We start from the raw sequence: 25,510 nt of genomic DNA, 5'->3' as shown, positions 1-25,510 counted from the left end.
TGTATGCTTAGTAGTCAATTTAGTTTTCATACGTGTTTTTTTTTTTTTTGGATCAATATAATCCATTAGATTATTAACAACAGAGACACTAATAATGTACTACATTTGGAAAATATATTGATAGCGTCTCAAATATTCAAGATCAAAATGACTCTTTGCTCAATAATAAACATAAACATGTCCCGATTCAACAAAAACACATAAACATATCACATAGACACTACATTTAAAAAAGTTCACGTTGCAACTTGCAAGTATTGATTGACTTGGGACAAAACCTAGCATGTTTTAGAGAAAAGGTAATACAGAATAACTTCATGAGAAGGGTTAAGTAGCTGCTTTTATTTTTTGGTTGAGTTCCTGCTGTTTGCGCGGGCCTGTAGGAGTTTTTTCTTTCTGTTAGCGGCTCCTCTGTGTTGCTGTTGGGGAAGCCTGCTTTTTTTGCTGTTGCGCTCCTATCCTTTTTCTTATGAGGAGGGATGCATGAATAATATTGGCCATTCAAAAAAAAAAAAGAATAACTTCATGAGAATAAAGTGCCCAATTTATAGGCAATCAATTATAGGATTCTGCAATATGGGCAGAATATCAGAATAGTTCAAAAATCAAATGAAAAGTTTAAAGTGGACGATCAACGCCACAGAGTAGTTCATTACATGATCAAATCACTTTCAAGTATACAATAATGAAATGGCAAAATATGCCTCATGGTGACCACAAAAGCCATCCCAAACTAGATATCAAACCTTATGAAAACTACATTTCAAAATTCCATGTGGTCTCGGCACTAAGCTTGGGAATTTTCTTCTCCTCGGCCAAGTTAACGGACGCCACAACCTGCAAGAGACATAGCTGATAGTTAGAAGTGCTGTGTGATGAATACATAGAAATTACTCAAGACCATAGTCACACAATTCGCAATTCGTTATGGTACGCGGTACGGGTACGCGGTACGCGACATGAGAAGAATTCGGTACATACGGGGGTATGGAGCTTCGGTACGCGTCGTAGTACTATTATTACTATCTTATTAAGCAATAAGCTATCAATAAATTTTTAAGAAAAATATTATTTTTTTCCTTCAAAAAAGAAAAATATTATTTTTTACTAGTATTATTAAACAAAATTTAAAATTTATTAGTAATTACTAAACATGACATCCCTATATGAGTCTTTCGAACAAACCAGTGTTCACTTCCCAAAAACTATTCTAAAATTCATTTATTTTTATTTTTATTGGTCTTATTATGCAAGAGATATTCAAAAATAAATAATTAAAATAAGTATTTTTAGATTAAAATACTTTAAAAAAAAATAAAGAATGCTTAACATATATAAATGATTAACAAAACTATTTAAAAAAGGTAAAAATTAAAGCACAACTTGATTCATGTTTTTTTTTTTTTGGGTCAAATTTCCTTTACGGTTGAACAGTCTCAAAACAATAAAAAAAAAACCAAGATAAAACCCAACTTAATGGATCGGGTGCAAACATATGGGTGGCCCAATCATCTATCTTCTTCAACCTAGCAAAACAGAAGTGCAGCCGCAGGAAAACACAGCACATGGAAAGATGAAAACACAGATACACAGCCACACTTCATTACCATTTGAAATCGATTTCAAGCAGTTTGAGAGCTGAAAGCTTACGTAAACGTTCATGGTCCTCAAACACGTTCATGGAATCGCCGTACTTCGGTTCGCTGAGTTGCGCGAATTCCGGCACGAATTCCAGCGAATCAATACGCAAAAGAACCGCGAATCGGTACGCGCGAACCAATTCGCGGTTCTCCCATAAACCCAGCGAATTATGTTACTCTGCTCAAGACTTCCACTAAAGTATTGGCTATTTCATAGCGAATTCATAGAGAATTAGAAGATAGATATGTGCTCCTATATTCAACCCTAAACAAATTCTATCCATTTATTTAGGAATAAAAACTAATCTTATATTCTTTAATTCAATAATTCATACCACCAAAGAAGTTGGAAATTGATTCTAAATCTTCCCCAAATCCCGTTGTTTTGTACCTCCTCAAACCCAACCAATTTCTTCATAAAATGTACTGACATTATTTTGGCAAACAAAAATCCCCTCCAAAGATAAAGTAAAACGTCCTCCCTCGGAGGATTCTCTGTTCATATGTATGTATGAAGACGGTAAATTTTCAATCAACTCATAATCCTTCTTAAATTCTTATTGTGTGGAATTGAAGCTTCCAATATGAAGAATCACAATGAATGAATGAATAAATCCCTTTAAAAAACTCACACATCTCCCTCAATCTCAAACATAGCCATCAACCTTCTAAGCATATTACTATAATTGTTACTTAGTAAGAAACTAATTTGGAGTAATCCCGGGAGAAAAACAAGTACACGGTTGAAGTCTTAAGACTGCTAACATCAATCTAGCAACTCTCTTATATTATACCAATGTATTATTGGTTAAATGCATAAATGTCACAAAAATGTAAGCTTATGCAGAAGAAAGACAAAAGACATGGTTGCTACAAATCAATTCTAAGCAGCTACACACAACACCATAGATATCAATCCAATGTTCTAAGTCACTGATGCAATCACATTACAATTCTTCAATTGCTAAAGCCAAATAATTTTGTTAATTTTCTCCAAAAACCAGAATTGTAATCACATGCAGCAATTTTAAAAACCAATAACATATACTAAAATCAAGCAAGCGAGTTATATATAAAAATCTTAGGTTTTATTTACGGTATACAACCATTATAGTCGCCGAAACATCAAGCTGTACCACAACCATATTTCAACCACAATTGCAACCACGTCAACAACAATTTTCTACAAATTTTCTTAACACTAAACATTACTACCAAATTCCTCAACCCTAATTCAAAACCATAATCAAAATCCACACACAAAAAAAAAAAAAAAAAAAAAAAACACACAATTAACAAATCAACAACTAACCTTAAAACAACCCCTTTGTTTCGAATTCCTCGACCACTCAAACCCTAACTTCTTACTCGTGGTCTGATACGTCGCCTTCAATGAGTCATCACCATAAACTTTCCTCGAAACAGCAAAATCCCACGCATTCTTAGCAACATCATAACTAGGTTCAATTGTAGTCAAACCCTTATGGACATAGCTATACTTCAATCTACAATTCCCAGATTCAACACCATAATTCGCTGAAACCTTATTCGATGGGTCCCACACAAATGTTCCGTCCAAAATTGTTCTGTTATCCCCTTTGCTGTGTATGTAGGTTAAATTCAACGGTTTATCAGCAACCCTAACTGTGTTCATAAATTGAAACCTAAAATCCTGCACCAAAATTAAACAAAAATAAATAAATAAATAAATTGAACCGGTTTGGTTTAGAAAATGGATTGAATTTTTTTTTGTTTACCTTTTTGGGGACGTTGTAGTCGATACTGAAGGAACCGGGTTTTTCTACGGCGAGGACTAAGCCGGTTAAGCTTGGGCCGTTAATGAAAGTAGCGTCTGTTATCGATGCTCGGAGTTTGACATCGCCGGCGTTGAAGGCGACGGAGGCTGCGGCGGCGGCGTTTTTGTCATTGTCGTATTTGCCCTTAACAGCGGCTTTCATTGTTAATGACGGAGCGGAGTTGGTGGTGAAAATGGGAGGATTGTTTTTTTTGTTTTTTGGGGAATGAGTTGAAATGAAATGGATATATAGTGCCGCTTAGCAACTGCATCAGATTTTTTGACAAGGAATACTTCCAATTGACACATGGAAATGACATTAATACCCCTGGCGGTAGTTAACAACCGCTGGTAAACACGCCGGTTGTTAACTACCGCTGAGTTCCAGTGGTTGTTAACAACCGCTGTGTTCTGCGATTAAACAACACCAGAACCCTTATTTCTTCATTTTCCAGAAACACAAACACTATCAAACTCTCTTCCAAATTTCTCCAAACTTCAATTGCACGAATTTGAGCCCAATTTATTCAATTAGATTACAAGTAAGTTCTCTTCTTCTTATCAGTTTGTTTAGGGTGTTAGTTTTGATAATTTTGAGCAAAATGTTAGTTTTAGGTTAGATTAGAAAATTGAAAATTGTGCATGATTTAGACTGTTTGATGGATTGTTTATGTTGTAATTGTTGTTTAGAGACAATGTAGGTATAATGTAGCCCTTTAGATGTTCAAGTAACACTACTTATGCTCCTAATTTAGAATGCACATAAGGTGTTTAATAAAATGCATAAGTGAGGAAATCTTGCTTTTTTTGTGTAATTTTTTTTTCAAATATGTTTAATTTTATAATGTATATATGTTGTAATTATTACAAGCTTGGATTTTGATATTTTTTGGCAAGTTTAAGTATGACATAATATGGTATGTTATATAAAGTATGATGAATGTGTTATATTAAATTTTATGAATGCCTAAGTTTCATTTTTGATATGTTACATTATTCATTTTTTTTTTTTTTGATATGTTACATGTTACTTGCTATGTTCAATGCCTTGATATATTACATTTTTTTTTTGATAGATACATTGTATTCTTAAATACATTGTGAACTTATTTATGTTTTTTAAAATTTGTTTTGTACAGATATGGCTAGGGATACGGATGAGCAGCAGCGGGTTATTAGAGAGGATAGGATGCGGAGAGGTAAAGAGGCGAGTACCGCTAGTGCTCGGAGAGAAAGGAGGGCTGATGACCTGTATGTCCCTAAGCCTCGGAAGCGCAGGGACCCGAGGATTCATGGAGAGGGCTCACAGTCACAGGCACATGTGGATGACTCCTCCCAGGTGGTTGATCCGACACCAGCGCATGATTATGCTGGGTATGCGGATGAGGGTTTTGCTGGATATGATCGGATGGAGGAGGAGAGAATGTTTTATCAGCCGCCGCCGGAGGCCAAGGCACAGGATGAGGAGATGGGAGATGATGAGGGGGTGCCAGAGGATGTTGTGGCAGATTATATGGAGGCACAGATTATATGTTAATAGCATTTCAGATCTACAACATAACTATATTAAAAACAAATATTCAAACCCTAAAAAATTTATAAAATTCGAAAAAAAAATGATAAATTTAAGCAATATAACTTCATTATAACAGTTATTCATAAAATATGTTAATAGCATTTCAGATCTACAACATAACTATATTAAAAACAAATATTCAAAATTTAATAATTAAACAACAACTAAAATTATAAACATATAAACACATATACTAACTAAAATGTATGACAATAGCATAAGTGATAACTTACTTGTGATTTAGTGGAAGAAATTTTGGATGATTTGGTAGAGTTTTTCTAGAGGGAGAGTGAAACTTTGAGAAGCTGAGTGATGATGGAGGGAGTGTGTGGAATATGTCTACTGTCTGGAATATATCACGAACACAGCGGTAGTTAACAACCGCTGTCACTCAGATACTGAGTTGATGTGCAACGAGAATGGAGAAATGTATGATGTTCCTGACAACGACCATGGTAAGTAGTTCTGACATACAAATCTCATTTAGATATTGTTTGGTTTTACTGTCATGTGTGTTAACAACTTACCATTTCCCACCAGTTGAATATGACTCGGCCGATGAAGTCTCAAACGAACCTGATCTAACAGGTCAGATTTGTGTCGGTATTTAACAAATACTTAGAATACACATATGCTACATGCAAATAAGAATTACTTCTGAAATAAGAATAATATTCACCTCTCTAAAAAAATATCTGGAAAATTGCAGATTATATTGACTTTGGGCAGCCACAAATTAAATGCCCAAAATGCAAGGCTCTAATGTGGTATGATGAGAGGGTGAACAAGTCACAAGATACACCAAATCCATTATTTTCGATGTGTTGCAGTCAAGGAAGAGTAGAGATTGCACATTTAAAGCCATTACCTCAGCCGTTGTATGAATTATATCACAAGAATGATAGGAAAAGCAGATTTTTCCTGGAAAATATAAGGTCCTTTAACAGCATGTTTGCGTTTACGTCTATGGGGGGAGAAATTGATAAAACAAAGAATAAAGGTAGGTCTCCGCCTGTTTTTGTTTTAAATGGAGAGAATTATCATCAAATAGGAAGTTTGATCCCAAAACCTGGGCACCAGCCCAAGTTTGCTCAACTGTACATATACGACACCGATAATGAATTGAAAAATCGTATGGCAGCTATCAGGTATTGTTTTCAAATATAAATAATGTATTTCAGAGAAAATTTAAAGATGACTCTATGTTGTCCTATATCTAATTTGGTTGTTATGTGCATAGGATGGAAGATGATAAGAACTCTTTGAAAGCCACTATTGTAAAGGAATTGCGCGATGTACTCGACAGCTCAAATGAATATGTTAAATCATATAGAAATGTAAGAGACACAATGCTGCAACAAAATGCACCAACTATTAAACTCCGAATATTAAGCAAGAGAGGTTATGATGGTAGAAGATACAATTTGCCTACAGCATCTGAAGTTGCAGCTTTAGTGGTTGGAGATTATGACGCATCCGAAGGGGAACGAGATATTGTGGTTGAAAAGCAGTCTGGATATTTAAAACGTATTTCTGTTTTTGAGCCGTCGTACTTGCCACTGTAATATCCTTTGATATTTTCTAGAGGAGAGGATGGCTTTAGAATAGATATCATATTTTCTGATAATCACAAGAAAAAGACCATACAAAGGTTGTATGTTTCAATGAAAGAGTGGTTCGCCTACTACATTCAACAAAGAGAGATTGATCAATCAACACTGGTATTTTCACGACGGTTGTTTCAGCAGTTTTTGGTCGATGGTTATAGCATGATAGAATCATGGCGGTTAAAATGGTATAGGGACCACCAAAAAGAGGTCAGGGCAGATATGTATAAAGGATTGTATGAAGCGGTGCTAAGAGGTGAAACAGGTCCAGCAACAGCAGGAAAACGTATAGTGCTGCCATCCAAGTTCGTAGTTGGAGCACGATACATGATTCAAAATTACCAAGATGCAATGGCGATTTGTGCTTATGTTGGGTATCCAGATCTTTTTATCACATTTACATGCAATCATAAGTGGCCAGAGTTAGTTGATTTTCTTAAAAAACACAACCTCAAACCAGCTGATAGACCGGACTTTGTGTCACGGTTATTCAAGATAAAGCTAAACTGTCTGATGAAAGAAATTAAGAAAGGGAAAATATTTGGAAAAGTTCGAGCAGGTAATTATTAAGAAACTCTTTCATGATACTAGAGGCACATATTATTATTTTGACAAGCTGTACTATATGACTTTAATATTACGAAATTAATTTGTTTTTGTTCATTTGCAGTTATTTATACTATAGAATTTCAGAAGCGAGGACTGCCACACGCGCATATTTTAGTATTCTTACAACCTCAGTTTCGCTGTGTGCATCCAAATCAAATTGACAAAATCATAAGTGCTGAAATCCCCAACAAAGAACGTGAACCTATTTTACACAACATAGTGTCGACTCTTATGATGCATGGTCCATGTGGGAGTCAACGGGAAGGTTCACCGTGTACGATCGACGGTAAGTGCACAAAACATTTCCCTAAGAGATTTGTAGATACCACTGTTATTGACTCAGATGGTTATCCAATATATAGAAGAAGGGATAACAGTGTTGTCATAAAAAAGGGTGAATCATTCCTTGATAACAGATATGTGGTGCCATACAACCGGAGTCTTCTTCTAAAGTTTAATGCACACATTAATGTTGAGTGGTGTAACCAGTCACGATCAATAAAATATTTATTCAAATATGTCAACAAAGGACATGATCGTGTAACTGCAACATTTTACAATACTGCTGATCCAACATACGATGAAATCAAGATGTACTATGATTGTCGATACCTTTCAGCATGCAAGGCTGTATGGCGAATATTTTCGTTCGATATTAACTACAGGGAACCTTCGGTTGAAAGATTGAATTTCCATCTAGAAGGCGAGGAACCGGTGGTTTTTGAAGATCATGAAGACCTTGAAGATGTGCTTCAAAAACCACATATTAGAGATACCAAGTTTATAGCATGGATGGAGGCCAACAAAATATATCCTGAAGCCAGAGACCTCACTTATAGTGAGTTTCCATTGAAATTTGTGTGGAAGGCATCTGAACATAAATGGACACCACGTAAACAAGGACTTTCAATTGGGAGGTATTTTTCTATTAAATAGATATTACATTCTGTTTTTTTTTCCACCACACATTACTTGATATAATATATATATTTTGTTTTTTGTATAATAAGACGTTTCCATTGTTCTGTAGGATTCATTTTGTGCCGCCTGGATCGGGTGAGAAGTTTTATCTTAGGACGTTACTAAACTATGTAACGGGGTGTACTTCTTACGATGATATCAAAACTGTGGATAATCACACATTAAACTCTTTTAAGGAGACTTGCTTCGCATTGGGTTTGTTGGATGACGATAAGGAGTTTGTTGATTGTATTAACCAAGCAGCTCAATGGGGTACTGCCACCTTTTTGCGCATTCTATTTGTTGCTCTATTGGTTTCAGCCCAGTTTTCTAGACCCGAATATGTTTGGGAAAAAACATGGCGTAATTTAGCTGACGATGTCTTAAGCCGTCAAAGACGGATAATGCGTGTGCAAGGTATTTTGTTACATTTTCAACAATTTAATGTTATTATTTATTTTCGTTATAGAGAAATAATTACTATGCAATAGAGTATCAAACTCACCTATGTCATCAGTATTGTGTCGTCGACAACTGCAAGGATGGAAACCAGCACCTAAGAGTTTAAGTGAACAAAATGTTCAAATTTTAGTTCCGAATGGAAGGTAAGTTAAGAGGAATTAGAAGTTAGGGGAAATATAATTCCCTTTCACTGATAATGGGAGTTTATTGATTATTTTATAATGTGAAACACGTTAAATTTAAACAAGTAGAAAAAGAGTATTGTAGCAAGTAGCAATTACATATGGAAAATAGGCAACTACTAAATCAGTAGACTTGCCATGAATGGCTCCAGGAATAGTAGAGGCTTAAAAATATGTTAGGCAAGCATCTAACCATGTGCAAAACTACCCCAATCTCTAAGTTTCACACTAATATAATTATTTACGTGCAGATTTAGTTATGGATGATGATCAATTGCAAAACTACGCCCTTGCGGAAATTGAAAAATTGTTGCTAAGACATGGGAAAAATTTGAAGGATGACTACCCCACCATGCCCCGACCTGATGCCTCTTTGATCCAAAGGGCAAGAAATATGCTGATATACGATGAATTGAGCTACAACAAAAGTGATTTGGAAAAGGAGCATCGAAGGCTGATGTCGACCATGACTACGGAACAAAAAAAAGTATATGATACTATTATTTCAAGGGTTAATGCCAACCTTCCTGGTGTATTCTTTGTGTATGGATATGGTGGAACAGGAAAGACTTTCCTTTGGAGGGCATTATCTTCAAATTTAAGGTCTAGAGGTGAAGTTGTATTGACAGTTGCTTCAAGTGGAATCGCAGCTCTTCTTATACCTGGGGGAAGAACAGCACACTCAAGGTTTCATCTTCCAATAACCCCTGATCAACTTTTGACATGCAACATCGATCCTAATAGCCACTTAGCTGAACTCATACGTATGATAAAGCTAATAATTTGGGATGAAGCACCTATGATGCACAAACATTTATTTGAGGCTCTTGATCGGACTCTCCGAGATATACTTAGAAAGCAAAACAACGATCGATTGGATATTCCTTTTGGTGGTAAAGTGGTAGTTCTTGGTGGGGATTTCAGACAAATTCTACCGGTGATACCCAAGGGAACAAGACAAGACATCGTCTATGCAAGCATAAATTCCTCCAAACTTTGGGAATTCTGCGAAGTGTTGAACTTGACAACGAATATGAGACTTTTACATGGAAGTTCTGAAAATGACATTCGTGAAAGAACGGAATTTAGTGAGTGGGTGCTTGCCATTGGTGATGGGTCGATCGGAGAAGATAACGATGTAAACATCAAACTGAAAATTCCAGACGACCTACTCCTACAAAGTACAGGTGATCATGTTGCCTCCATGGTTGAATATGTTTACCCATCTCTTTTAGATAGTATGCATGAACCTTCGTATTTCCAAGATCGAGCAATACTGACACCAAGAAATGCAACAGTTGAAGAGATTAATGATTATATGATGTCTCTTATTCCTGGTGAAGAAAAGATATACTTAAGTTGTGATTCTCCAATCCACAAACCATCAATGAATCGTGGGCAGGATGATATTCATACACCGGAGTTCTTAAACACAATTAAGGCGTCAGGTATACCCAATCACAAATTGAGATTAAAAGTTGGAGTTCCTATAATGTTGATGAGAAACTTGGATCCGACTACAGGCCTTTGCAATGGAACAAGATTGATAATCACCAGGATGGGTAGGTACGTTCTTGAAGGGAGGGTTATTACTGGCACGAATATTGGTGATCTGGTATATATCCCAAGAATGGCATTGTCATCATCCGATACAAGGCTTCCTTTTAAATTTCAACGAAAACAGTTCCCGATTTCTGTCTGCTTTGCAATGACCATCAATAAAAGTCAAGGGCAGTCCCTAAAGCAAGTCGGTATCTACCTTCCTCAACCAGTGTTCTCTCATGGTCAACTCTATGTTGCAGTATCAAGAGTTACCTCACGCAAGGGTTTGAAAATTTTGGTAATTGATGAGAATGGAGATTGTATTGATATCACCACTAATGTAGTGTATCAAGAAATTTTCCGTAATTTGTAATGTGATATCCAAGACTTTATATTATTATTGACATTACTATTATCATTTTGTTGATTATGACATATTTACATGTTTAAGTACCTTTCTATTATTATTATATTTGCAATGTATATGACCCGGGCGGTAGCACGGGTGGAAGGTCTAGTTGTTGTTTAGAGACAATGTAGGTATAATGTAGCCCTTTAGATGTTCAAGTAACACTACTTATGCTCCTAATTTAGAATGCACATAAGGTGTTTAATAAAATGCATAAGTGAGGAAATCTTGCTTTTTTTGTGTAATTTTTTTTCAAATATGTTTAATTTTATAATGTATATATGTTGTAATTATTACAAGCTTGGATTTTGATATTTTTTGGCAAGTTTAAGTATGACATAATATGGTATGTTATATAAAGTATGATGAATGTGTTATATTAAATTTTATGAATGCCTAAGTTTCATTTTTGATATGTTACATTATTCAATTTTTTTTTTTTTTGATATGTTACATGTTACTTGCTATGTTCAATGCCTTGATATGTTACATTTTTTTTTTGATAGATACATTGTATTCTTAAATACATTGTGAACTTATTTATGTTTTTTAAAATTTGTTTTGTACAGATATGGCTAGGGATACGGATGAGCAGCAGCGGGTTATTAGAGAGGATAGGATGCGGAGAGGTAAAGAGGCGAGTATCGCTAGTGCTCGGAGAGAAAGGAGGGCTGATGACCTGTATGTCCCTAAGCCTCGGAAGCGCAGGGACCCGAGGATTCATGGAGAGGGCTCACAGTCACAGGCACATGTGGATGACTCCTCCCAGGTGGTTGATCCGACACCAGCGCATGATTATGCTGGGTATGCGGATGAGGGTTTTGCTGGATATGATCGGATGGAGGAGGAGAGAATGTTTTATCAGCCGCCGCCGGAGGCCAAGGCACAGGATGAGGAGATGGGAGATGATGAGGGGGTGCCAGAGGATGTTGTGGCAGATTATATGGAGGCACAGATTATATGTTAATAGCATTTCAGATCTACAACATAACTATATTAAAAACAAATATTCAAACCCTAAAAAATTTATAAAATTCGAAAAAAAAATGATAAATTTAAGCAATATAACTTCATTATAACAGTTATTCATAAAATATGTTAATAGCATTTCAGATCTACAACATAACTATATTAAAAACAAATATTCAAAATTTAATAATTAAACAACAACTAAAATTATAAACATATAAACACATATACTAACTAAAATGTATGACAATAGCATAAGTGATAACTTACTTGTGATTTAGTGGAAGAAATTTTGGATGATTTGGTAGAGTTTTTCTAGAGGGAGAGTGAAACTTTGAGAAGCTGAGTGATGATGGAGGGAGTGTGTGGAATATGTCTACTGTCTGGAATATATCACGAACACAGCGGTAGTTAACAACAGCTGTCACTCAGCGGTAGTTAACGACCGGCGTGTTTCCCAGCGGTAGTTAACGATCGGCGTGTTTCCCAGCGGTTGTTAACTATCGCAGGGGCATAAAGGTCATTTCCATGTGTCAATTGGAAGTATTCTATGTCAAAAAAGCAACTTTCTTTTCTCCGTTGTTTGCTTGCCGGCTAGTGTGTCAGTGAGTTTTGGGCCTAAGAATTGGGTTTGGTGGTTTTAGTATGACATTTTCTTATCCCACCCTCGATTCTTCTTGCATAATTAAACATAAATAAGATTGTGGATGAACCGAACAAATTTTTTCATTTGGTTCATCCATACATACTTTGATTTAGTTATACATCTTGAGATGAATTGAATTTAACATAATAGCATGATCAAATCTCACAGAGGTAGTGTTAACTTGGTTGATGCCTTCAAACTATAACAATCAAATATAGAGAACATTCTTCTCGCGTCGTCCTTGTGGAGTTTGATCTGGATGAGCTGAATGAATTCGTAGGAGTTGATTGACCACCTTTCTTGTGTCATCGTGGTCGAGAAGACCATTAATTCAGCTCACTTGATCCTTCAAGTCAAACACTGTAACATCAACATTGACCCTAAACAAATTGAGTTTTCATATGTTGTAGTAAACTGAGGCTAAGTTAGTGTTAATCTTCAATAATTATATATATGAAAAACAATATCATTCGTAGAACGAGTGCAAATGAGAATCAACATCAAAAACGTCGAAGAAAAGAAGTACTCCAATAAAATATCAAATGATTTTTTTTTTACAAAACTTATCATCAAATGATTGTGAGGGACAAAAATTAAATAGGTGAGATGTTCTTTAATGGGTTGTGTTGTTAGTAAGCAAACAAATTAAATTGTAACTACCCAAAATTAGCTACTAGTATAGACATATAGTAGCAATGCATTTTAAAAAAAATAGTGAAGGCATGAGCCCCCACAATCTTGTGAGTGGCTCCGCCACTGATGGGAAAGTATATAGTGTTTCATGTATTATGTGATCTGTTGCTGTTTTGGTTAGAATTTGTGTTATCAACCTCCATTTTCAGATCTGAACCAAAAAGATTCTACATTTAAACATCTTTATGATTAGCATCTAGATCTTTTATTAGTATCTAGATTTTCTGTTTTTTTACCCCTTTTTCAAGTCCAGATCTATATCCAAAAGTTGAATCTTTAACCTCTTATGAATCATAGGCTTGGTCTCTTTAAGTTGTCAATCAAAAAGCGGTAATAGCCTACTGACTTTATGGTTTCAATGTATTTTGGGTTATTGCTTTGAGTTTATGATTTTAGCTGGTGAAAAGGTTCTATCTGTACAAGACTATTTTTCTCCTTGGGCATGACCAACAAAGGATCGGTTGTCGTTAACATGATCTCTCTTACCGTCGAAGTAGCCCTGGTCTACCAACAACGGTGTCTGCTCTCCAGGGATATGTTGTTCAAAGATTGTTTTATAACCATTTTAGGGGGTGATGGTAGTATTGGTGGGATATTTTCTTTTTTAGACTTAATTTTAGCTTTGTTTTATGTTTTTATGTTTCTTGGCTTGTTTTGTAGGTTCTTCCTACCTTCATTCCTAGCTTGTCAAATTTACTGTGATTCCGTAGATGTATAAGTCAGGAGCTAGTCCCTTGCTTTAGAGTTTTTATCTGTTTGATTCGGCAAAATTCTGTACTTTACCCCAATAATGGGTAGTGATCTACACATGGTGTAATTTGTGCCGTTATAGCTTCTTGAATGAAAGAAATATTTTTCGACCAAAAAAAAGAACAAGGGTCCCCCTAATATGGACCCTCTAAAAAGTGGTTCACCCATGGACCCTTGAGTTTTACCGAACATTACCGATTGTTTCCATTTTCTTTTAAAAAAAAACTAAAAATAAGCAAAGAAAGAAAGTTGCGTTCCTTTTTCTTCACCTGATTCTACACCATAGTTCAAGGGCGAGGCTTCGGAAGTTTCTTTGAGACCCATGCCTAGGCATGGCAACAAAACCCACCCCATTGGTTACCCGCCCGGACCAAACCCAATTTGATGGGTTTTCCCCGTTTTGACTGGGTTTGGGTATGGGTTTAGGTTTTTCCCGATTTCAAAACACGGGTATGGGACGGGTAACAGGTATATAGGTACTCACACCGAACCCATACCCAAACCCGTCCCGAATGCAGAAAATTACTTTATGTTGGTATGCCATGTTATTTTGTTTGATAATTGTCGTGTTATAAAAACTACCATTGATATTTAAAGGAGCAACTAAGTCAATCGGTCTAACAAATGTTAAAGTGGGCATGTTGTTGGATAATGCATTACAACATTTCTCTAGGGGTTGCAAAAAAACTTTTATTTTTTATTAAAAAAAATTATTCAATGCGGGGACGGGGATGATGCGGGGATACCCGAACCCATCGGGGACGGGGACGGGGATGAGGTTCGATTTCTCATCCCCGTTAGGTATGGGTAGGGTAACGGGTAAGTATATGAGAATCGGGTATGGGGATGGGGAATGTAAAACCCGTCCCCACCACGCCCCATTGCCATGCCTACCCATGCCGAATATCAAAGTTCAGTGAGCGGTGCAACGTAAAATCAATTTCCTAAATTCCCAGTTTTGAGATCCTTGAATATCGATTATGGACTAATACCAAGTAGTTTTAACAGAAAGTTTTGAGCAAAATTTTGTTTAGATTGCATGAATATATCTTTGCCTAACAATGGGATGGTTGAGAAATGCAATTTCCTAACTGTACAGAAGGTTATTTTTTGTTGGAATTTTTTTTTTAAGTCATGAGAAAATCAATCTGGATGCTGAAGCGAAGAAAACTAAAAATTAAATGTCAAATAATGTAAGAAAATTGTGAGAGCCAAGGGGGAGTTATCAAGGTTGTTGCTAATGCACAGAGAAAGCGGTGGTCAATGGAAGATCATGATATGACTTTGGTTGGATTTAACCAACATGTGCAGGCAAAAAATAATAATTAAAAAGTGACATAGTTGAAGGTGAATTGATGGTCCAAACTTTGAGGGATGGCGATTTACTAATGAAAATAGAAATGGGTGTAGAGTCGCAGAGGTAATTGATGGCGGTGGTGCTTTGGAGCTAATGGTTGGATGTTGCAGCAAAACTGCGATTGAACTGGAAGACAGGTGGTGGCATGAATTTTTTATTTTTTATTTTAATAACAGGTTATGACTGGTAAAAAGTCCATGGATGAACCACTTTTAAGAGGGTCCATACTAGAGGCACCCCAAGAACAAATGTTGCGAGAGAGGAAAAAAAAAGACATTAATAAAACTGAATCAAACTTTAAGCCTCGGATTGTTGACTTAAAAAATGAAGTAATGTTGGTTAAAATATTATTATAGATCTTCTGAAAACCAAGTTTCTTAAACTCTTCTTAAACTCATCCCATTCCGTTAAAATGCAAACACTATCTGCTTCTTTTGTTACTTTATAAGCATCCCATATACCCTACTCGCGTTCGTCTCATTTGAAGGACTAGTTGGCTACAAATGAATAGAATGATCCCAATCAAATTTGTCATCCACAAATCGCTTTGTATTTGAAACTAAGCGTGTGTTTGGTTGTGCGGTGGATATAATTGATTTTGATAGAATTGATTCTGTATAATTGATTTTAATTAAAAGTGAGTTAAGTGAAAAATGATTTATGTTTGGACACCTTTACGATAGAAGTGATTTATATAAAAAATGTTGTTTGGCTATTTTGTGTCATAATTGATTTTGGATGTGTAAATGACCAAAATGGGTTTTTTTTCTATGTGTGCACTTAAAATATATTTCATTTAACTTTTCTACAAATTTCATTTTCATTTTTAGTTAGTTATTTAATTTTATGTTACTTTATTAAATTTAATACAATTTTAATAAAAAAAACTTTCTACCAAATATAGATTATTAAAAAAACTATCGACAATTAGAGATTCATATTTACTTTATAAAATTTACACAACAATAGTAAAATTATTGGGCTCCAAAAATCTTATTTTTTATGGGCTTTAATAGAGCAAGAAACAAAAATTCAAGGAAGAAACAAAAAACACCGTTTACACCTTCTCTCCTCCAAAAACAGTGTCTTCTTCCTTGAATTTTCTGCAACACACAAAAATAAAAACTTCACAGCAACAAAAAAAAAACGCAGACAACAATCAAACAGTGAGGTGGAGTAAGTGAAGTGAAGGGATCTGTCAAATATTAAAAGGTATGTGAAAGGAAGGGATAAGATTCAAGTATAAAATAGACAAATGGGTGTTGTGTACTTCTGCTTTAGATAGAATCGATTTCAAGAAGCTAGGGAGAGCAGCTTCTCCAATATTTTGAAGGTGAAAAAGTGCGGCGGCGGTAAGTTGTTGTTGGAAAGCCAAACACGCTGAAAGCACTTTTCATGGATAGGACGCACTTTTGAGTGTTCTATCCGGGTAACCAAACACAGACTTAAGAGGATCGAAGACACTCAAACGCGCTTTAGCGTAGAGTAGCACTTTACACATGTCAATAGTCGGCGTCTACCTTATATCGCCGATATCTTTATTGAATGCAAATCCTAAAACAGCTATGTTTTTGTTAGCAACCGTGTTAAACATCGATGCAACCACACAGTTTAATTTTTTGATTTAGATTAAACTTCATTTCTCTGATATTTAGTTACTAGCAATCATGTTAAACAAAATTAAACTTCATTCTATATATCTATCTACTTACTCGTAAAGCAAAATAAAAATCTAAGGATATATCACAAAATGCAAATCCAACCTAAAGCACCTTTGTCTTCCTTGTATTTACTTACGTTAAAATTAAAAAAATTAAATAAAAACTGATATGCACAAGTGCTTTGCGAAACATATATAGAGCGATAGCTTATCCAAGGTGTTAGTCAACATGATAACAGAAATTGCAATATTAATGAGAGTGTTCCTACCTTGATTCGGCGTATCCATGAGTTTAAAAACATGAATTGACATGTGCAAATTAACCATACTTGACGTGAAGGCAATAGAGCAGCTGATTGGTTAGCTAACTTTAGTTTAACTTTGAACACTTTCGATTACCATGTAATGGAGACTCCTCTTAGAGAGCTTCAAAATATTCTCTTTGATGATAAATCCGAAGCTTGCATGCCTTGTAATGTTCGTTTAGATTTATAGTTTTCTTCTTGAGCTTTTGCTCTCTTTTGTACCAAAAAGAAGAGCGATAGATTATCCCACATCCAAAGTTTGAGAAGCTCAGAGAGATATACTTCATTATAAATAGGCATAATTACCTTGTTGGTCCTCTAACTATTTAATTGGTATCGGATTGGTCCTCTAACTAAAAATTGATTTATCTCGGTCCTCTAAGTTTCTCACCGTTACTACATTTAGTCCTTTCTGTTAGTTTTATTCAAATAAACGTTAGGGTTTGTGTTATGTGGGTACCCGACCTCCTGTTTCACACATACATATGAACCATAACAGTTACTAATAATATGAGTCACTATTTAATCATAATACCTTAACAAGGCATAGGACCAAAATGATACTAATAAATAAAGTTAGAGGACCCACATAACACAAACCCTAACGTTTATTTGAATAAAACTAACAGAAAAGACTAAATGTAGTAACGGTGAGAAACTTAGAGGACCAAAATAAATCAATTTTTAGTTGGAGGACCAATCCGATACCAATTAAATAGTTAGAGTACCAAAAATGTAATTTAACCTTATAAATAAGTTACAACAATCGTAGATTTGCAAAGGTGGGTCAATGTGTTTAGCGCTCTAAGACCAAGTCCAATGGGGGTATTGAATGGGTGTTTAGACTTGTTGAATGATTGGAGAAGAGGGTATTGAAGATGAGATGGAGGAGGGAAGTGATGAAAGCATTCAACCTTGTTTAATCTGCACCGGCCAGGCCACGTGGCAGCGTTTTATTGCACCAGGCGAGCGCGTGTACTACACGGCCCGACAGGGCGCGTGAGTAGCTAATGAACGCGGAGAGAGAAGATTGTTTGGATAAAAACAGTGACACGTGGTGCAACATGGTTGGCTGCCTGGATTTTTATCTTCTTAATAATTTGGACTCAATTATTTCATTGCAAATAATTTTTTTATTTTTTTATTTTTTTACCAAAATTCGTAATTTTTTTTTTCTCTATAAATAGAGACTTGGATCATTTGATTTGGACACAGAAAAAAAATCAAGTTTTTCACTCTCTTAATCTTATTATTAGTCTTTCTTTTGAAATTTTAGTCTTTGATTAGTGAAATGGATCCCAACAACAATCAATTCAACACCCAAAATTCTTCTAATTACCCATTTAGCTACCAAAATCCCAACAATTATCAACACCCAAATCAATTTCCCAACCAACATCCTCAAAACCCAAATCAATTTCCCAACCAAAATCCTCAAAACATGCCTAATTTTGGTTATGCCTCAAATTTCAATCACCCATCCTCTGTTCCAAACAACTTTCATCCATATTCTAGATCTATGATGGGATATTCATCTCAAACACCCCCTTCTTGACCGCAACCATACTCGACCGAGGTGTTACCCACTTTTGCAAATCATGTGCGTGCTAGATCCGAGTTGCGTGATCCAAATGTTCACCACGCATTGCAGGCAGATCTAGTGAAGCACATATGGACAAAGTTTGGAATGTTTTGAGTTTGAAGATCATTTGTATCGTACTAAATAAATTACGTGTGTGTTGTGTGCTTGTTTGTTGTCTTGCATTTTAAGCTAATCGTGTGTCGCGTGCTTAGTTTGTTGTATTGCATTTTAAGTTAAGAAAATAAAAATAAATTATTTAAAAAAATATTGTTTTTTTAAAAAAATTATTTGTATTATTTTAATTTAATTATAATCGATAATTATAATTTTATGCAATTATAAAAACAAAAATTAAATAAGAATAAGAAATAAAAAGTGGTGGGGTAGGGTGTTGAATGAAAACTATTGGAGTGGTAAAAATTGAATGGGTGTTGAATTAACAGAGAGAAAATGATGTGGAGTGTTGGGAATTGAAAAAGTGGGTGTTGAAGGTTATTGAATATTTTTTGCCATTGGACATGGTCTAAGTAAAGTGCGGGAGGCACTTCAGTGCCATAGTCATTTGGTGACATTGTGCCATAGTCCCTATCATATTTTGACACGTGCCAAGGCTTATTAAAATAAAATAAAAAAAAAGAAAATGCAAGTTTAAATGAATTAAAAAACAAAACGCATCGTTTTGCTTCTTTCTTCTTGCCACTTTCTTCACCATGCGATGGTGTTGATTCTTTCTTTATTTTCCTTTTTCCAGGTTCCATTCTCTCTTGCTCGTCTTTTCCGTATCTCATCTACGCGCGCTCCACATCTCTCTTTCTCTTGTTTTGCTCTCAAGGTATGAATTTTCATTCTTCTTCTTTCCTTTTTTTTTCAATTAATTCTTGTTCATAATCTATGTCTCTTGTCTTTGATTCCGTTTCTGTGATTGATTGCTGGAATTATTCAAATTTTTTGGACTTTTTCGGAGTTAGGGTTTAAAACTTTTCAATTTGGGATTTTCAGATTGCGACTGATTGTTATGAAATCAATTCAAATTAAATTTGTCTTTGATTGATTGCTTGAATTATTCTAAATTTTTGCCATTGATTGTTATCGAATCAATTCAAATTAAATTTGTCTTTGATTGATTGCTGGAATTATTCAAATCCTTTTTTCTTTTTTCGGGTTAGGGTTCACAACCTTTTCAATTGGGGCTTTTAAGATTGGGACCTATTGTTATTGAAGCACTTCCAATTAAATTTTTCTGTGATTGATTGCTGGAATTATTCAAATTCGTTTGCTGCTTTTTAAGATTTTTTCTTCCTTCTTTCATGTTAGTTGTTGTGCTCTATCGGAATTTTAAGAACAAAGAACGGTTCCAGCAGCTGAGTCTCTCCCCCTAGCCAAAATGGGTAACCTAAATGATCCCCTCTTTTTTATTTTATCAACCAACTGTGTGTATTTTTCTTACAATATGCATGCATGCCTTGTGTTTTCAGAAGCTGTTAAGAGGAACATTGTAGAAAGCAGCATGGAGGAAGATCCTTATATGGTCGGATTCATACTCGAACTCTCTAGAAAGCCCCGCCCCGAGCCTGTAACCACCACTGGTTTTCTTCGCCAGCCGCCGCATGACCTGTAACCACCGCCCTCCGCCGCAACGTTAGTCTCTAAAGAAGGGTCGCAGGAGGGTTGGATCAGTTTGAAGGATTTTGAACAAGAAAACAGCTGCTATTGGGAAGGAAAGTCTCTAAAGAAGGCTTAGATCTTGTTATGTGTATTCAATTAAGTCAGATTTTGATTACATGTATATTAGATTAAGTCTCTGTCATGTAATCTGTTATGTAATTTGGACCTCAATGTGTATATGAAATTAAGTTTTATCCATCAATGAAATCATGATTTCTTCAATTTATTTTTTGGTTAGTATTATGCTTTCTCATGATTTCTTCATAACAATGGTTACTCTTGATTGAAAACAATGGTATTGGTGCTATTTTGAATCAATTGTAGAATAATGGTACACTGATATAACAACTTCCTTACAATGTTTTGAAATTGAATGAAAGTCATTTAATCATGTAAATAAAAGAGTACAAAGATGCCGCATATAGGCGTAACATCACCCGACACAGACCACTAAAATCCCAACCGGAAAGGTAAGGAATACCACTAAAAAACCAGCTGCACCAAGCCACTCCAAAATGGCGTAAGCTATGACTATGAAATCCGAAATAGGCTCCGAAATTCAGTCTCATAGCTAAGCCGCTATTGGCCCCAACACAGACCCTAACCTCAGGCAAGCAAGCAAGTGAAAAAACTGCCAAAAAACCCAAGCCTGAACTGCCTCCAAAAAATGCAGCAGCTGCTGCACTGATATGACAGCAGAAAAAACAGCTCTGTTAACAAAAACACTGTTGAAACATTGCAAAAACACGACCCTGCAGACACCACAAGAGCTCAGCGTGCATTGTTAGTGCAAAATTACTAACTAGTTTGCACTATTTTGCTACATCAGTCCACTTTTATAACTGCATTTTACAGTATATTCCAACCAAAATACAACCCTGTAGATGCAAACTAACTGTACATAATAATATTCAAAAAATAACCAGCCCCGTTTCTTTCGATTGAGATCGGTCAAAGTAATGCTCCAATATTTGTATCATCAAAAGGTGCCTACATTAATAACAAAAAATAATTAAATCATGATTGTGTGATGAAAAATAATTAGTATAAGAATAGTTATGAAAAAAAATATGAAATTACCATCAACGTAGTTGTGTAACTAACAAACATATCCTCACGTGCTAGCGGGGGCTCATAAGTTGGGGGCGCGGAACAAGATACTCCATCGACCATATTAGTTGTTAATTCTCTAACCTAAAATGATTATGCAACATAAGCAAGGTAAAATTGTTCAGCCTCTTCTCTAGTGTCAAATTTCATTCCAAGTTTTGGCTTCCAATCATCATTTGAAGAAGCCATGTCAAATACCCAAATGAAGGTACCTGACAGGTAAATAAAAGAGGTAAGAACAAGGAGTGTCACTAAACAGGTTAACAATACATCCAAATGAAGGTACCTACTCAGACATCAGACCAAATTTAAACCACCACCACTGATATGACAGACAAACAGAAATAAAAAACACAACAGCTCCAAAAGTGAAGCTCCAACCTGCATACTCGATAACACGCAACAAAAGCTACACAAACCTAATTCATCTAATGTTTAGCTATTAAACAGAGCATATGTATTGCTCCTAAATAACAGAGCATATTTACCCCTTGCAATGGGTTTACTTCAATCCTAAAATAAAACCCTAAATTTCTTAAAATCTAATCCTACATAATTGAAATTGGTTCAAAAGCTTTGTTTTCTTTCCCTAATCAAGTGTAGTTATTCCTATTTTAATTTTGATTTTGGTTTTTGTTTGTTCTCATGACCATAACTATTCAAAAGATGAAGGAAAAAAAAGATAAGGAAGAAAGAAACGAACCTTACGATGCCAGACTATCAAGCGACGGCGCAGCAGAGGTTGTCATCGGAGGCGGAAATGGCAAGGAGAAAGAGCGGCAATCGTGTTTGTCACCGCTGCTGCTTTGAAATGGCAAGGAGAAAGAGCGGCAATCGTGTTTGTGTTTTCCCTTCTGCATGTGCGTTTTGTTTTTTAATTCATTTAAATTGCATTTTCTTTTTTTATTTTATTTTAATAAGCCTTGACACGTGTCAAAATATGATAGGGACTATGGCACAATGTCACCAAATAACTATGGCACTGAAGTGCCTCCCGAAAAGTGCAAACCAACATACCGCGCAAATGTTGAGTAGTTTGTTTATTATTTTTGGCAGAAGTCAAAATAATTTATGTACGAAAGTAGGGATGTTGGAACACTATGAGTATTAATTTGCGAATTAAAAAATTCCCTTGTCAACAATTTCATTGAGTGCTCATTTATGAGGAGAGATCATGTCATTGATTTTGTAGCGGTCAACTAATCTTACCATTGAATTTGTAACTTATCTTTGACTCCTCACCTATAAATAGAGCTCTCATTCCTCACTTGTAATCACACCAAAAGTTCTCTTGAGTTGTCAAAGAACTTTTCTCTCTTCTCCCTTCTTTAGCTTGTGTTGACGAGCTATTCTTTTCTTCTCCCTCTTTTTCTATCCCTTTGGATTTAAAGAGTGTTCTTAAGGCCATAGTCCCTTCGGATTATAATGTCCCTTCGGAATTAAGAATGATCTTAAGAACATAGTCCCTTCGGTAAATTTTGTCCCTTCGGAAATAAGAGTATTCTTAAGATCAAAGTCCCTTTCGAGATAAAGCGTCCCTTCGAAAAATAAGAATGATCTTAATTATATAATCCATGTTTTATGCCCTTGGAGACGTTAGAGGTTAGAGTGGTGGAAACTCCATATTAGAGTGGTCTTAGTACCATATAAGAATGGTTTTCGTACCATAATAGAGTGATATCAATACCATATTAGAGTGGTCTTAGCACCATATTTGAAGGTATATTAGAGTGGTCTTAGCACCATTTATAGTGCAATAGGACTCTGATACAGTTATAGCTGGGCTGTTTTATCCTGTGGACGTCGTGGTTGATAGTCTGCTTGCACAATTTTGGGCAGTGCCACGAAAGTCTTAAAGAGAGCGACCTAGTCCGCGACTCAGCCTATTAATCTCTTCGGTGACAGAAAATATTTTTTAACTAATTTTGACTATTGTTCCAACAAGGGATAAATATGATTTATTTAATTTAAATTTAAATAAGTTGTATTTGTATCTTCTCTTGATACATAAAAAAAAAAGTTCAGTTTTTAACTCCCGGACACTCCACTTATTCACCTTGAAAAATGTGAATTCTAGCCACTAAATTATTTGAAAAAAAAAACTAGTTTACTATTTTTTTTAATTAAAGTTGCATATTAGTTTTTGTAATAATCTATGCATCGTCTCTTGTTACATGCACTAGATCTTGTTAAATGGATAATTTTAAGTATTTTAAATTCAAAAATTGTTCTTGAATAATTTTCAATGCATGTAATACGCATTAACATAAACTTAAACTTTTAAAGGAAACATGAGGGCATATTATTGAAAAATCTGCGACTTTACAAAAGTAATGCGCCGACGATCTTCTTTTCATTTCCTTGTAATTAACGGCCTTTGTTGTTTGTTGAAGAACCCAATTAATCATTTCACCTCTAACTTTTCATTTATCTTATGTTAAAAAGTAACCTGATGTAATTATTTCATGGAAAATATTAACTTGTGCCCTCAAGGCACAAGTTAATGATTCAAATATATAAAAAACTTATTGGAATGTGTGCATTGCATTTAATATTTAACTTTTTAATCATTTAAATGCACAAAATTGTATAGGAAGTTTCTTCTTTTAGGTTTCTTAACATGTGCCCTAAGGGCACAAGCTAACACTACCCTTATTTCATTATTATGAAGTTTTGAAACCTTAAGAGCAACAATGTTATCTTTAGAATCAACACTTGGTTTTAAATCAACAAAAGTTTCAACAATTTTTTATTTCAATTTGACGGAAGTTTCAACAATACATAGTTTGAATTAACAAAAAACTCAACAATATTTGGTTTTGACTCAATAGAATTATCAACCGCTTGTTAAAACCATAACTTTAATTAAATAACAAATCATAGAAAAAAAACTAAATTATAAAATAATAAAATCATTTAATGCAACACAGTTAAAAGAAAAGAAAACTAGGCAGACTAGAACGAGAGTTATAACCTATTGGGTTAAATATGTTTTTGGTCCTTATAAATATGTCAACTTTTCGTTTTAGTCCCTCTAAAAAATTTCTTCAACTTTTGGTCCCTACAAAATTTTCCATCTTCACTTTTGGTCCCTCCTTTAAAGTAAACTCATATGTAGAATTCTTATTTTTGAATAAAATTTTGCAAAAAAATTCATAATATTATGAGGATCTCTCAAAAAAAATAGAATTTTTTAACAAAACATGAATTTAATATGAACTTTTATATTATTTACGGTTAAAAATTCATATTTAATTTGTCTTTTGTTAAAAAATTCTAATTTTTTTTACAATATTCTACACATTTATGCACAATTTCATTAAAAAATACAAAAATTAACTTAAAAGTAGGGACCAAAAGTAGTGATTGAAAATTTTATATGGACTAAAAGTTGAAGGAAAATTTTAGAGGGATTAAAACAAAAAGTTGGTATATTTATAGGGATAAAAAAGATATGTAACCCTAACCTGTCCAGTTAACGGTTCCTAACCCATGTTTTGTATGTCACATTAAGTTGAAAAAAATCATGAAAAAACAACAATTGTCGGGTTAAAAGATGTAATAAATGTTTGTTGACATCAAACAAGTGTTTGAACACTTTAACAAATGATTTTTGCCATAAGGATCCTGCTAACCGGTGCCTCCGAGACACTGATTAAGCATACCATAAAAGAGAATTATTACTATAAAAGAAAACTGTTTTGACTTTATTATAAATTAATTATACAATTTCCTTTTTCATATCATTAATCAGTGTCCCAGAGGCACCGGTTAGCATTTCCCTATAAAATAACTCTTAAATCACTTGTAACATACAAGTAGCGAATGATAATTGACTCCTGTTACATCCTAGATTCGTAATGAGCAATTATTTAGATTTTGCTTCCATAAATCCATAACTCTTCCTAAAAAAAAAAATCCATAACTCTCGTTTCCAAAGACAACGCGCCAAAGAAAAACTCATCATGAGTCATAATCACTTTCGAAAGAT

The 25,510-nt window shown here is 34.9% G+C and overlaps 2 protein-coding genes and 1 long non-coding RNA gene across 3 annotated transcripts; 2 read left to right on the top strand and 1 right to left on the bottom strand.

The window, feature by feature from the left end:
- Positions 1 to 526: 526 nt before the first annotated feature.
- LOC146951899 (outer envelope pore protein 24, chloroplastic) lies at positions 527 to 3,656 on the bottom strand. The gene is made up of 3 exons (XM_085756253.1): positions 3,398 to 3,656; positions 2,953 to 3,312; positions 527 to 837 (listed from the first exon to the last, which is right to left on the bottom strand). The coding sequence occupies exons 1-3, from the start codon at positions 3,596 to 3,598 to the stop codon at positions 757 to 759; spliced, it is 642 nt and encodes a 213-aa protein (XP_085612379.1). The 5' UTR covers positions 3,599 to 3,656; the 3' UTR covers positions 527 to 756.
- Positions 3,657 to 6,660: 3,004 nt separating this feature from the next.
- LOC146951898 (uncharacterized) lies at positions 6,661 to 10,746 on the top strand. The gene is made up of 4 exons (XM_085705920.1): positions 6,661 to 7,177; positions 7,289 to 8,144; positions 8,258 to 8,604; positions 9,083 to 10,746. Exons 1-4 carry the CDS (start codon positions 6,676 to 6,678, stop codon positions 10,744 to 10,746), a joined length of 3,369 nt encoding a protein of 1,122 aa, XP_085562046.1. The 5' UTR covers positions 6,661 to 6,675.
- Positions 10,747 to 19,425: 8,679 nt separating this feature from the next.
- Positions 19,426 to 20,631, top strand: LOC146951897 (uncharacterized). Its single transcript, XR_015007470.1, has 3 exons — positions 19,426 to 19,576; positions 20,059 to 20,132; positions 20,220 to 20,631. It is a non-coding gene; the product is annotated as an uncharacterized LOC146951897 (long non-coding RNA).
- Positions 20,632 to 25,510: the final 4,879 nt, after the last annotated feature.

Source organism: Medicago sativa, chromosome 1, assembly GCF_051527215.1.
Source record: "Medicago sativa cultivar Bolivia chromosome 1, Bolivia_mono, whole genome shotgun sequence".
NCBI classification, from domain to species: domain Eukaryota; kingdom Viridiplantae; phylum Streptophyta; class Magnoliopsida; order Fabales; family Fabaceae; genus Medicago; species Medicago sativa.
The sequence above is the reverse complement of the archived record's forward strand: the minus strand, read 5'-3'. Positions and strand labels throughout refer to the sequence as shown.